The sequence below is a fragment of the Melozone crissalis genome, unplaced genomic scaffold (assembly GCF_028551555.1).
Source record: "Melozone crissalis strain CALT ecotype California unplaced genomic scaffold, PUWL_Pcris_2 ptg000038l_1, whole genome shotgun sequence".
NCBI lineage: Eukaryota > Metazoa > Chordata > Aves > Passeriformes > Passerellidae > Melozone > Melozone crissalis.
The window spans coordinates 5433256-5445653 of record NW_026535816.1 but is presented as its reverse complement, the minus strand read 5'-3'; the positions used below and the strand labels follow the sequence as shown (position 1 = coordinate 5445653).

The 12398-nt window shown below is 39.8% G+C and overlaps 1 protein-coding gene across 3 annotated transcripts in view; it reads right to left on the bottom strand.

Annotated features, from left to right (window-relative positions):
* The window catches only part of GALNT18 (polypeptide N-acetylgalactosaminyltransferase 18), a 217089-nt gene that overhangs the window by 72144 nt on the left and 132547 nt on the right, over positions 1-12398 (bottom strand). For all 3 annotated transcript variants that reach the window (XM_054283714.1, XM_054283712.1, XM_054283713.1), the window contains 3 exons: positions 7124-7307; positions 6017-6214; positions 3157-3271 (listed from right to left, as the gene is read on the bottom strand). In XM_054283714.1, coding sequence (XP_054139689.1) covers positions 3157-3271; positions 6017-6214; positions 7124-7307 — 497 coding nt within the window. The remainder of the gene's footprint in view (positions 1-3156; positions 3272-6016; positions 6215-7123; positions 7308-12398) is intronic.

Sequence of the window (12398 nt, the reverse complement as noted above, 5' to 3'; positions counted from 1 at the left end):
ATTCTTAAACCCCAGTTAAAATGATTGAGCTGCTCAAAGAGGATTCTATTAAGTATTGCATCAACCAGCCTGCCTTTTTTGTCTTATGAGGCAAATAAACAGATTTACAAGAAAACATTTGGTTGAAGAGTAAATAAAGAGTTTCTTCTAAGAATCAAATGCATTCATGTTTTGAACTCATCTGCCAGCTTCTAGCTCAAGGCAAAAGATTTCTATTAATATTTATTTAATAATATATGTGTAGTATTTTACAAATGCTGTTACAAATCCATAGACAAGGGTAAAAATCTTAGAAGTTAAAACAGTATTCCAAATCAGAGACCAAGAGAGCTGAGTAGCAGCTCGGAAACAAATTCAGAATCAAGAGAATAATCCTCCAAAGTCCTGTTCTCTGTGGCTTGTTGTGGTTTGCCAGCAATGGATTCTTCAAATACAGTTTCCAATAGTTGGTGATTTTCTTGCGCTCGTATAACATAAATAAATAGATATTTGTGCAGATGATGAGGTGAAAAACATAACTCCTGGGTGAGGATAGTGGGAAAAGTCTCCATTTGTCAGGGTCTAATTCCTCACAGAGGTTTTACATCCTCTGGAACAAAATCAGTGATATATGGACGTGGGACCATGTTCTACTCACTGTGTTTAAGATAAACAGGTAGCTCAAATGATTCTAACATGTGCTTTTTCTGCAGTCAAAAATAAACTCTCCAGTTCCTCTAGATGTTTGCTCTTACAAGCTTTTGCATAAAATTTCCCTAGCAGGCCATTTTGGACAGACAGTGTCTGCTTGTCCATTATCCTGAATGATAATGCTTTTCACACAGCAGAATACTAGAAAAATCTAGATACTTCTTTAAAAAAAGGAAAATGACAATGAAAGAGGAGGTGCAGTGAGCCATGCATAGTCACAGATTGGAGAGCAGCATTTTAAAAAGGAAACATTATTTATGGCACTAATACTGTAATTATAACATCGTTTTTGTAGAATAATGACTATTTTGATTATGGCATTCATCATCAGCCCCACAGGTGAAAGCAACACAAGTAATGTAGAGATGTTCCAGTGCCCGACCACCCTCTCAGTGAAAAACCTTTTCCTGATTTCCAACCCAAACCTTCTGTGACACAACTTGAGGCCATTCCCTTGGGTCCTGTCAGTGGCCCCCAGAGTGAAGAGATCAGTGAGAATATTGAAGACCACAATGAGGTCTCCCCTCACTGAGTCTCATCCTTGTATGATCTCAGACACACTGAGGATTGTGAGAAGAGCATTTACAAACTGTTAAACAATCCGTTTATTACAGCTCTGTAATTTGTTTTCATACAGCCAGATCCAAGCCAGCATAAATTCAGATAAGGAAGCATGTATTATGCTACCTTGCACACTACAATCTGTTACAGATAAAAGTATTTTATGTAGGTCAGGCACTGCTTCCCTGGAGACAGAGAAAAAGCCATAAGGAAATCAGAGCAGTGTCAGGCCTTATTTCAGTGATCCAGCATACTCCAAAATTTCAATTATGCAGAGATTGTGTCTCTCTGGCCTTGTCTACCAACATACCAACATCACCTCCTCCAAGGCCAAGCGTTGCAGACCAGACAGGGTACATCTCACGACGCAAACCAAGAGAAAACTCCTTGCACTCACGAGGAAACAATAATTTTTTGTCAGTTGTAAAAAGAAGAGAAAAATCAAAGTGATGTTAATGTGTCCGTGTTCACAGGGGTTCTTGGATGAGGCAAGAGACGAGAATGTTGACTCCATGATCAGAAGACCTGATTTATTATTTTATTATATATATATATATTACATTATAACTGTACTAAAAAGAAATAGAAAGAAAATGTTTCCTGAGAAGGCTAGCTAAGCTAAGAAAAGAATGATAACAAAGGCAGCTCTCTCAGACTCTGTCCAAGATAGCTCCGTCTTGATTGGCCATTAATTAATTATAAACATTCAAGATGGCCCAATCAAAAATCCACCTGTTGCATTCCACAGCAGCAGATAACCATTGTTTACATTCTTTTTCTGGGGCCTCAGCTTCCCAGAAGGGAAAATCCTAAAGAAAGGATTTTTAGTGAAAAAGATGTCTGCGACAATGTTAATTTTCAACTCATTGCAACACTGAGCTGCAAAGTAAGTTTTGGGAGCAGAAGGCAGCTCTCTGGCCCTTACAGTGGGAAGAACAATGTTATTAAAAGAAGCATTCTTGCATTTCTCTCTCCCTTTCCTTAAAAAAGTGCTCTGCTGTAGCTGAAAGAGGGTCTGTGCTTCACTCTGGCTGAAAAAACTCTTTAACAGGTGGAAGAAAAAGAACTTCAAGAAACCAGAAATAAAAATGAGTATTTTTTGTTATAACTTGCTGTCTCAGGAGATAATTCTATGTTCTTACAGTAAGTTCCCTTTTTTTGCTATTGTACAACAGTATGCTTATATTCTGGCAACTCAAAGGCTCAAAACACAATGTTACCTCTCCCTTACATTTCCTAGCAGGGCTCAGAATTTAGTTTTATAACACACCACACCATTTTTCATTACCATTATATATGTAGGAATTCCACTCTTATCAAAAACCTGAGAGATTCTCAAAGAGAACAGAAAGGTGTTTAACTGTGAAGAGATACAGAAAGAAGTACACAAATCACACACAATACTGCATTATAGTAAACAGGTGAAGAGTGTACAATGGAAAAAGAAAATATATGCACTTATGCACATTGTGAATACCTTAATTCCCTTCTGTCTGGAAGGCAGCATAAATGCCTCTATATTCTACTTTGCTCTGCAGTGATTTTCGTAATTTAAATAAACCAAGTAATCTAGAAAGGTTTTTCCCATCACACCCGAGAGAAACTGTTCTTACTGAGTCTGGGACCACAGGTAAGCAGGGAGATTTAGCTATCAACTCTGCAAAACTCTGTTAAAAGAACAATCCTAAATTCTATACATCTACCCTTGTCCCAGATTAAGTTCTGTAAAGAGAGCTATTGCTCTTTTTTCCCTCCTCTCTCCTGAAATAAATGTACATGTATGCAGAGCTGTGGATCTCCTTTTCCTGCCACCATCCATGTTTTGGACTGCTTTCCCCCTCTGCAATAAGAAGTAAGCTATATTTTAAATGTAAGCCACTAGTACTGGCTAATTGTTTTCCTTACCCTGATTCCAAGCTCCACATTCTCTCCTCCATATACTTCCATGCCTTCATCCAGTAATCCAATCTCTTGGAAGTATTCTCTGTCTACTATGAAGCATCCAATCAGTGCAGGACTTCTGGAAGAATAAATCATCAGCAACCAAAATTAGCAGATAAATTACGAAGAATTTTATTTTTCAGGCACAGATTGTATTTATCATTGCTAGGTAAAATGATGCAGCAAAACAGATTCTTAAGAAAGTATTTCCCAAAGAGTTTTATTGAGCCTTGCCTTCTAACTTTCCTGATTCTAAAGTGAAATGAGCATCATTGAAGGAAATTAGAGTCAAATTATTGGACATAAATATTCGCCAGAGCAGTAGGGATTTCAGTGCTAGTAGTGTGAGATCCAGGTGCCCCAGTTGTTTCTCTGTAGTCTCTGTCCTTGCTAAGTCCTCAAGTCTCTTGTCTGTGACAATTGCAAATGACACCCACTGATGTGCAGCTCTGTGTGTTTAGCCAGAAGCCAGGTTCGGCTAGAGCTAAAAACTGTTGTCTGTAAGCTTACCTAAAAAAGAGATTATTTCTTGAATAGGACCGTCCAGATAAATTTTTTTAATTCAGAATCAAGAAAAGCCTGCCTTTACCAGCATAATGTAACATTAGTCCGCTATCCTGAGCCAAACCTAAACAAATCACATAGCTTTACTGGATCAGTAAACTTATTTATGTCATGGTGTGAACCAACCAATTTTTACTATACAGAGCCAATTTTAATCAGGTAAGAGTTCAGCCCCAGAGGGTACAATTTCACCTTATGAGTAGAGAAGGATACAGAGTCATTTAGCCTTTTCATTTTTCTCCTACCTTATAATCCACAACGGCAAGAAATAAATATGTCTTTTCAGATTATTATGCTGATATCAGGCACTCTGGTAATGACAGGATATTAATTAGCAGTACAGGAGAAATCACCCTGCTTTTATGGAGAACACTCAAGCTACAGCTAGTGGACACATCTGCTTTCAAACAGATCATAGGCTGTCTTAATCACAAATTGTACAGTTCTACAGAAATCTATATATTAATGTCTCCAAGCACTATAGTACCCATTTTATAACAATCAAAGACCATCTTTGATGTATTTATTAATGAAGAAAATAGCAGAAAACTTATGCTTCTTTTATGATAAGGTACTTTTGCCTTTGTTGTCGTTTTTAAGTGTTTCTCAGTGCACCTGCTTCCCTTTGCTATAATTCTAAAGGAATAATGAAGGCATGATAGAAACCATCCATCAATACACATGGCTTTGTTTGTTGGTGTGTTTGTTTTAATTATCCAACACACACATGCAGCATATTGCACTGAATTAAAAAATGTGCCAGGGAAAGAGCTAGGGACCAAATCTGAAATTCATAAAGTACACTCACTCCCCAGTCCTCATATGGAACAGAGTTTGGGGGTAAGATGGAAAAGTATATTCGCTCATTACTTTGTGTTTCACTATGTTTAATTTTAAAAATCATAATAATCACTCTATATAATTAATCACAGGATCATAGAATGGCTTGGGCTGGAAGGGACTTTAAAGATCATCTCATTCCAAGCCCCAGCCATGAGCAGGTACATCTTCAAACAGATGAGGTTGCTGAGAGCCCCATTCAGCCTGGCTTTGAACACTTCCATGAATGGGACATCCACAACTTCCCTGGCAACCTGTTCCTGTGCCTCACCACCCTCACAGAAAACAATTTCATCTCAATATCTAACATAACCCTGCCTTCTGTCAGCTTAAAGCTGTTCCCTCTTGTCCTGTCACTACCCACTTTTGTCCCTCACCAGTTTTCTTGGAATCACCATTTAGGTACTGGAAGGTGCTGTAAATCTCCCTGCAGCCTTTTCTTCTCCAGGCTGGACAACCCAAACTCTCTCAACCTGTCTTCACAGGAACATTTTTATAGTGTCAACAGAGTTCATTAACAGCAATAACTATTTCTAATGATGTGGAAATTAACCCCTTTTTACATTTGTCTTTAGCACACCTGTTAATTTTTATTTCCTGCTTTCCAATTCTAGGTTCTGTTCATAGGTCAGTGCAGTTCAGAGCGTGTTAAACTGACAGAACCTGAGAAAAGTGCCTGCCAGCAAAGATAGCTACTGGATGAAAAACAGCTGCCAGTGCTGTTTGAGGTTCTGCTTTCAGGAGGCAAAAACAGCATTCACACTTTGTTTCTGCAGGGAGCTGGAGCACAGGTACCAGTGACCTCCTTGGAATGAATGTGTGTCTACAAGAAAGGCCTGTAATCTCAGCAGAGCTGCTCAGTGGGTTCAGAGGGTACTGTTCCCCTCCCTGAGACAAAGGTTTTGTTCTGTACCAGTCTAACAACACTCTGGACATGGTAAGAAAGTACAGACTCAGACTGTCCCAAAGCAAGGACCCAGTACAGCCTTTGCTCACAGTGCCAGTGACCAGACATTAACTCCTGGGACACAGCACAGCTGTACACCTATGTGACAACATTAGAAAGAATACAGCTGTCAAATCAGCTCTGCTTATATAATGTACCTGCAAAGAAAATTCCATTTCTGGCCTGTAAGCACTAAATTAGCAGGCAAGACATTTGGAGAATGGAGTGCTGCTGAGCAGCCCTGCCTACCCTTCCACTTGGGCAGAAAACCTATTTAAAAAGATCTACTGAAAACAAAAGTTTCCTTTAAAAACATCTACTGAAAACAAGAGTTTTCTTGATGACTGTGTAGGCATCAAGGGCGTTTAAGTATTTGAAGTTTACAGTCAGTAAAACCTATCACACAGCTTAGCCCACTTGCCCCCTGTCACACCCAGGAGAGCTTTTAGACACTGTAATCTAGTTATTTATTACCTTATTGGAGCAGTTGTGTTCTCCAGTTTCCACCAGGACTTAGGAGGGTTCAGATACCTGCACCACAGCTCCCAGTCAAACCCTTGTGCTGAGAGGGGATACTCCTCTATTTCAAAATTATCATACTTAATGTTATCGAATGATGGAGAAATTACTCTTTTTCTGTTTTCTTTTATCCTGGTGAGCACTGGTTCAGCCCTAAAAAAAAGAAATACACTGTTAAGATTACACCCATGCAAGCATAGCACTGATGGAAATAATGGAGTACTTTCGTTTGGAAGGAACCCTTTAAGATTATTTAGTACACCACCAAATAAACAATATAGCAGCTAATGCTGTATTTTTCAGAAGCAGCAAAGTCTAAAACTGTGACCCATTCAGAGGCCTTTCTGCTTCGAGATGATGTTTTGACAGTGCAGGATTTGCCCCAAAATAATACACTGCAACATATTCTCTAGGATGCCCTGTTGTTAACCTTGATCTGAGCTGGTGGATGGAAGAAATGACTATCTGCACATCATAGAGCATTTATACCCTTGCTACCAAGTAATGATAACTTCAGGCTCTCAACACTATCAAGGACATCAGGATCAGAGTTAATAATAGATCTATCCTAGAGACAGAAGCTCTTGCCTTTTTACCATCACTTTTACTTAAGGAGCAAGGGAGATATTAAATCCAGACTGAACACGTTAAAATACATTATTTTAGTTATGTTTACTTTTGCAGAGTGGCCAAAATAACGCTTCTTTGTTTATACTGCAGAACGTAAAAGAAACATAATATTTTTTAATGAAAAGAAGATACATTCACCCTCATGGGCAAAGGGCTACATTACTGGAGATTTTTAATGTGCAGTTTTCTAATATGATTTAACTACCTTGTAATTAGATCAGCAGATTACTCAAACCATAAAAATGTACCTAGATCATATTACACAGCACAAACACGTTTTTTCCTGCTTGTGTCCATGATTATGTCTGAATTTTCATTAAAAAGCTCAGAATTCTAACTCCCCCTCTAAATGCAAGAGGAATGCCAGTCAGTAATTTAACGGCAGTGCTTGGAAAAGGTCCCTGGGTCAGAGAAATGGAAGGAGGCACATACCAACCCACGTTGAATTCCACGTGGGCATCGAAGAGAGCGACGACCGGTGCTGTGGCTGCTCTCCAGCCGCTGACCCGCGAGCGGATCAGCCCCTCCTGCTTGCTGTGCCGGACAACCTTGATGAATCCAGGCTTGTGGGCATTCACCTCATCAACATACTTCTGCAGCTTCTCCTTGAGCTCCTCTGGAGAAGGGGAAGAATTAGGCGTTAGCAAGAAATGTCAGCTTGACAAGATGTAAAAATCCGTTCTTTCTGTCGTAGATGAGCGATCCCCATCCAGGGAATAAAGTGCTCTGACTCCATGATTCCAGAAGGCTGAACAAATGCTTTATTAAACTGCATTATATTACACTAATACCATATTAAAACTATACTAAAGAGATACTAAATGCTGCTAAAGAAAAACACATGACTGTCTGGAGACACTCACAACACAGCTTTCACCCAATTGGCCAAGCAATCCAAACAACCCTTACTGGCGTCCAGCTAACAAATCACTTCTGGTAAACAATCTCCATAACACATTTCACATGTTCCAAACAGGAGCAGCAAGTAGAGATAAAAATTGTTTTCTCTTCTTCTCTGAGGTTTCTCACTGCCTTCCCCAGGAAAAATCCTGGGAGAGAGAATTCTATCTCTCTCTGTTCAGAGAATGCGAATACCACACTTTCAGTAAAACAGGAGTAGCCTTCACACAGCTACTCAGAATTCTCAAATAGTCAGTCTAAAAGGAGGCAAACTAAAAGGAGGCAAACAAAAAGGAGAAGGACCATCAATTATTTAGCAATAAAAAATTTCAGATATAACTATTTAGCCTACATGATTGCCATCAGAATCCTGGCACTGTTTAACAGTAACAAGCCACAAAATGAAGTGTCATAGCTACATGAGAGCATGTTATTTCACTGTAACAAAAAACAAAGCACCTGTCCTATATTTCCAGGAAAATAAATAAAAAGCCTAAGTATTTTCCATGAATCTTCTCTACCAATATTGCAAGGAAAAAAGAGAACTAAGAATAAAACGCATTATTTTTCTCTTTCCATTTTTCTTTCTAAACTTTGACAACTGGTTTCTGTCTCGACTAAAAAGTTCAACAACTTTTGCTCTTAGAACAAAGACCAGTAAAAGCTCTAGAGAAGAATCATTCCTAATTAAAATATAATAACTCTTAGATCAACAGCTATTATCTCTCTGGTTTAAAGACCACTGCATGAGAAAATACAATATGTGGAGTATAAATATTGTGATCACAAATATTATTAACTGAAAGTAATGTTCACTTTATTCTTTATTAGCATTCCTATGATTACGGTATCACTCAGAATTCCCTTTGGGACAATAAATTCCCTTTATTCTGAATCTCTCCCCAAAACCAGGAATGTCTTTGCTCTGATGCAGAATAATGCTCCTGTGGCTATAATGCTATACTGGGCATTATCCAATCTGCATTAAAGCTTAGTGCTGACTGAAAACTTGAGCAAGCCATTTAACTTCTCCTGAGGAACAGCACCAAACCTGCCTGAGTGCAGGAAGCATTTGGACAACCCTCCCAGATACATTCGCAAGTGAATTTTGGGGTGTCCTGCCATCGAGCCCCAGGCAGTTTGAGAATCTGAGAAATCAGCCTTTCACTCTGGGAGCTGGCCATCTCCAACAGATCTGGACAACCAGCATGCTGCAATGGGTAATGGCACAGAAAATTAAAAGCAAGCACGCTTTATGAGCCGTATTAAACGTTCCTTGGAAAGGAGGAGGGTGTGTGCTCTCTTGAGCTGACAGAACAACAGAGCTCATCAGGTACAAGCTCATCCTAAAGTTCATCCCTGTCTGTAAAGGCTCTTGGACATTCACCAGGTGTGATGCAGCTGGTTCCTCAGGCCTTGCAGGACTCTGCATGCCATGGACCTTTGAATCAGTGAACTCTGCATGAACCGAGAATACCACAGAAAAATCCTGATACTTACAGGTTTTCATAAAAACAAGAATTAAAAAGAAACAGTCTGCTGATCATGGCCATCACAACATTTAAACTGCAGCAATATTTTAGGAATTGACTGGATATATTCCTAAAATTTTCAACATTCCATTGCCAATATCTATTCAATTTGTTTGTCTGTGACTGCATCACCTGGAATAAACAAAATGAGCCACTTACATAGCATAGAGCACTCTTCTATTTTGTATTAGACTTGCTGCTTATTGATCAATACACTTTTTCTCCTTTATGAAGTAAAAAAAACCCCACATTAATTTCTTTCATGCGTGTGCCAAACTACATGTTCTTACTGCTCACCCCCTAACAGAGATTTGTAGCAAGCACAGAACTATCAAACCAATCACTAGCTAACAGCACATTAAATTGAAAAGAAGACATTTATGTTACTGTAATTCCATGCACCTAAAAATAGCACAAACCCATTCTCTATTCCCCAAATGCAACACTGCAGAGGATGAATATCAAAACATGAAGATTAAAGCTTTTTTCTTGGTGTAAGTGGCTGCTCACAGCTTTGCAATACCAGAGGCTTTATTTGCCACAACAATGCAGCATCACCACTGAGGATAAAACATGTGAAAGGAAAGCAGGCTCTAATCAAGGACTCTAAAATCAGTAGCCTTGACAGAGTCATTGCTCTCTCAGTCACTCCACTTCAGTAAGTGGGCTATTCTTACTCCTGCTTTATGCATTTCCTAACGTGGACTGACTTCAGAAGCTTGAGTAAACACAAAATCTATTTCATAGCTAGGTGTAGAATGGAAAGAGATGGAAATAGAACAGAACCCAAACCTTGGCTTGCCACCAGCATGACTTCAGCTGCACATCAGAGCTGTGACACTCACTAGGCAGCGCACGCTTCTGATTTTCTGGTTACACTGCAGCTCTTTGCAAATGAAGTGGATGGCCTGAGAGCATCTCAGGGGAACCTGGGAGGCTTACCCGTGGTCAGTCAGCATGGAGGAACCATCCCCTGGGCTTCAGGATCACCACAGGACACAGAGCAGTAGTTTGCAGTCAGGCACTTTCGGGCCTTTGTTATTTAAAACAGATCAGCTTTGCTCTGCAAAGGCAGAGTGCTGAGCAGAGCATTATGTGCGCCCTTTGTCTTACAAGACCTATTGGGCAGATTCTCCCAGAAGAAAAGATAAAACTGTGAAAAAAATGGATTATTTTCACTCAGCCACAGGACAGAGACGACATGCTAATGAAGTTTAGAAAGATGACACTTAAAGATGACTTAGCAAAAGAGCTGAGTCAGTGTTTTCCCCATGCATTCCATGTCTTCCTGAGTTTTACATGAGAAATCTGAGTTAAATTGTATTTGACAGTTTTAGAGCACCCAGTCCAACTGGCCTGAATGATGGGACTCTCCCCCCAGAGCTATTCATGCAATTTGCTATGGCTCTGATGGTCTTCAGAAATATAATTTCAACCCAAGTTCTTTTTTTTTTTTCCACTTCAAGATATGTTGCCTGAATAATAAACAGGCTTCTTCATTAATTATTGTGCTTCACAGCTTTATGTCACCATAGAGAGAAGACAGGGAATAGGCAAATGTGTCATCTTCAATACACTGTTGATTCAGTGTCTAATTATGGAAACAAACAGGCTTATAAAGATAGATACATTAGCCTTTCAGTGCAGAATCTCTCAAATAAGGACTTAATTTGACTAAGCTGAATGAGGCTCTGCAATTGGAATGAAAGAGCAGCCATATATGGAATGGGAAAATGGCACTTGGAAATCTTGCACTCTACCACCTGTCTCTATATGGTACAGATGTCTGGAAAGCACAGCACAACTCTCCTCACAAATGTAGAAAATATAATTAGTGTGCCATAATTACGTTTAATATTAACATAATTAAGTTCAAACTCTTCTAAGAGGTTGTTTGTTTATTTTTAACAAATTGACAAAGATTTTGTTTGTCAAGTTCTCCTACTCAGTATGACAAAGCAGTGCTAAAGGATTCACACAATTTTGCCCTCTTAGGAATCAGCAGAAACTAGACAGGATGGAGAAAGGAGCATGAGGAGTTAGAGGCACGAGCCACTCCATTTTCTAGAATGGAAAACCATCTACAGATCATGCTTTTCATCCAGCTGCATGAAGTGTGCTACCTTTTGTAAGCCTCTGTCCCCACTAAGCTGAGAAGTGAGCAGACTCAATGCCCAGTGCTGTCAGGTGCCTCAGCCCCTCAGGGTCCTACAGCAGCTGTGGGTCTGGCCCCAGACTTCAAATTTCAAAGTAATTAATACAGACAGCCTTGCCACAAATAACAAATTACTGCCTCACAGTCATGGAGAAGGAGCTTAAAGAGCAGCTAATTAAGGCTAACTTTCAGGAACTTTCATACTTTGCCATACTCCCACTCTGAGCGCTTGAATGAGCTTGCATCTCTCAGAACAACCACGTTTATGAAGCCCCACTATGTTTGGCTGAGACATGCATTTTACTGACCTTTTTCTCAGCTGTAGCTTTGCCAAAAGAGCTAAAATAACAAATACATAAAAAAAACAACACTCATAACATTCTGCATTTTCTAAAGCCTAAGAGTCCCAGCTGACTCTGGCCCAGCAATGCATGCTGCATTGATACTGCCATCTCTGCAAACCTTGTGCTCTTCCTTTAGAGAAATATTTACTTTCATGTCAAAGGCCTGGGAATTACCATGTCCCTCTCCACCTTGGCCCTTGGCACAAACATGGCTTCTTTTACTGTGAAGGGAAAGAATTACTTTTCAATACAGAACTAGGTTTAAATTAACAATTGTGCCAAAACCAGTGGATTGACATGTTATATGAAAGGGGTAAAATCCTGCCAATTCATGTTTTAATCTCTTTGTGTTCACTGAGCTGCCTAGGCACACTCTGGTCCCCAGGTAAAGGAAAGTGTTGGACATTTCCTTGGATCATAAAGGACACTTTTAAAGGCAGATCATTACAGCACCTGCAAGAATACAGGAGGACTTTATGCTTGCATTTGGAGCCAAAAGACCGCTGGCCAGCTTGCTTCTGGCAAGGATCCCAGAGCCTTCCTGAATTTCCTGCGCAGCAGGTCAGAGCAGGATCCACTGCCCTGCAGGAGGGCAAAACACCCACCTGGCACAGTTCAAGAAGTTGTTCTACCACAAGGGCTGCTGCCACCCTGGAAACCTCTGTCTCATCAGGTACATCTTACTTCTGCATGAAAGACCAGTAAATTGGCAAAAAAGACAGAATTCACACAAGCCAATTAATTATAAACCAAGATTTTTCTATCTTCTTTACCCA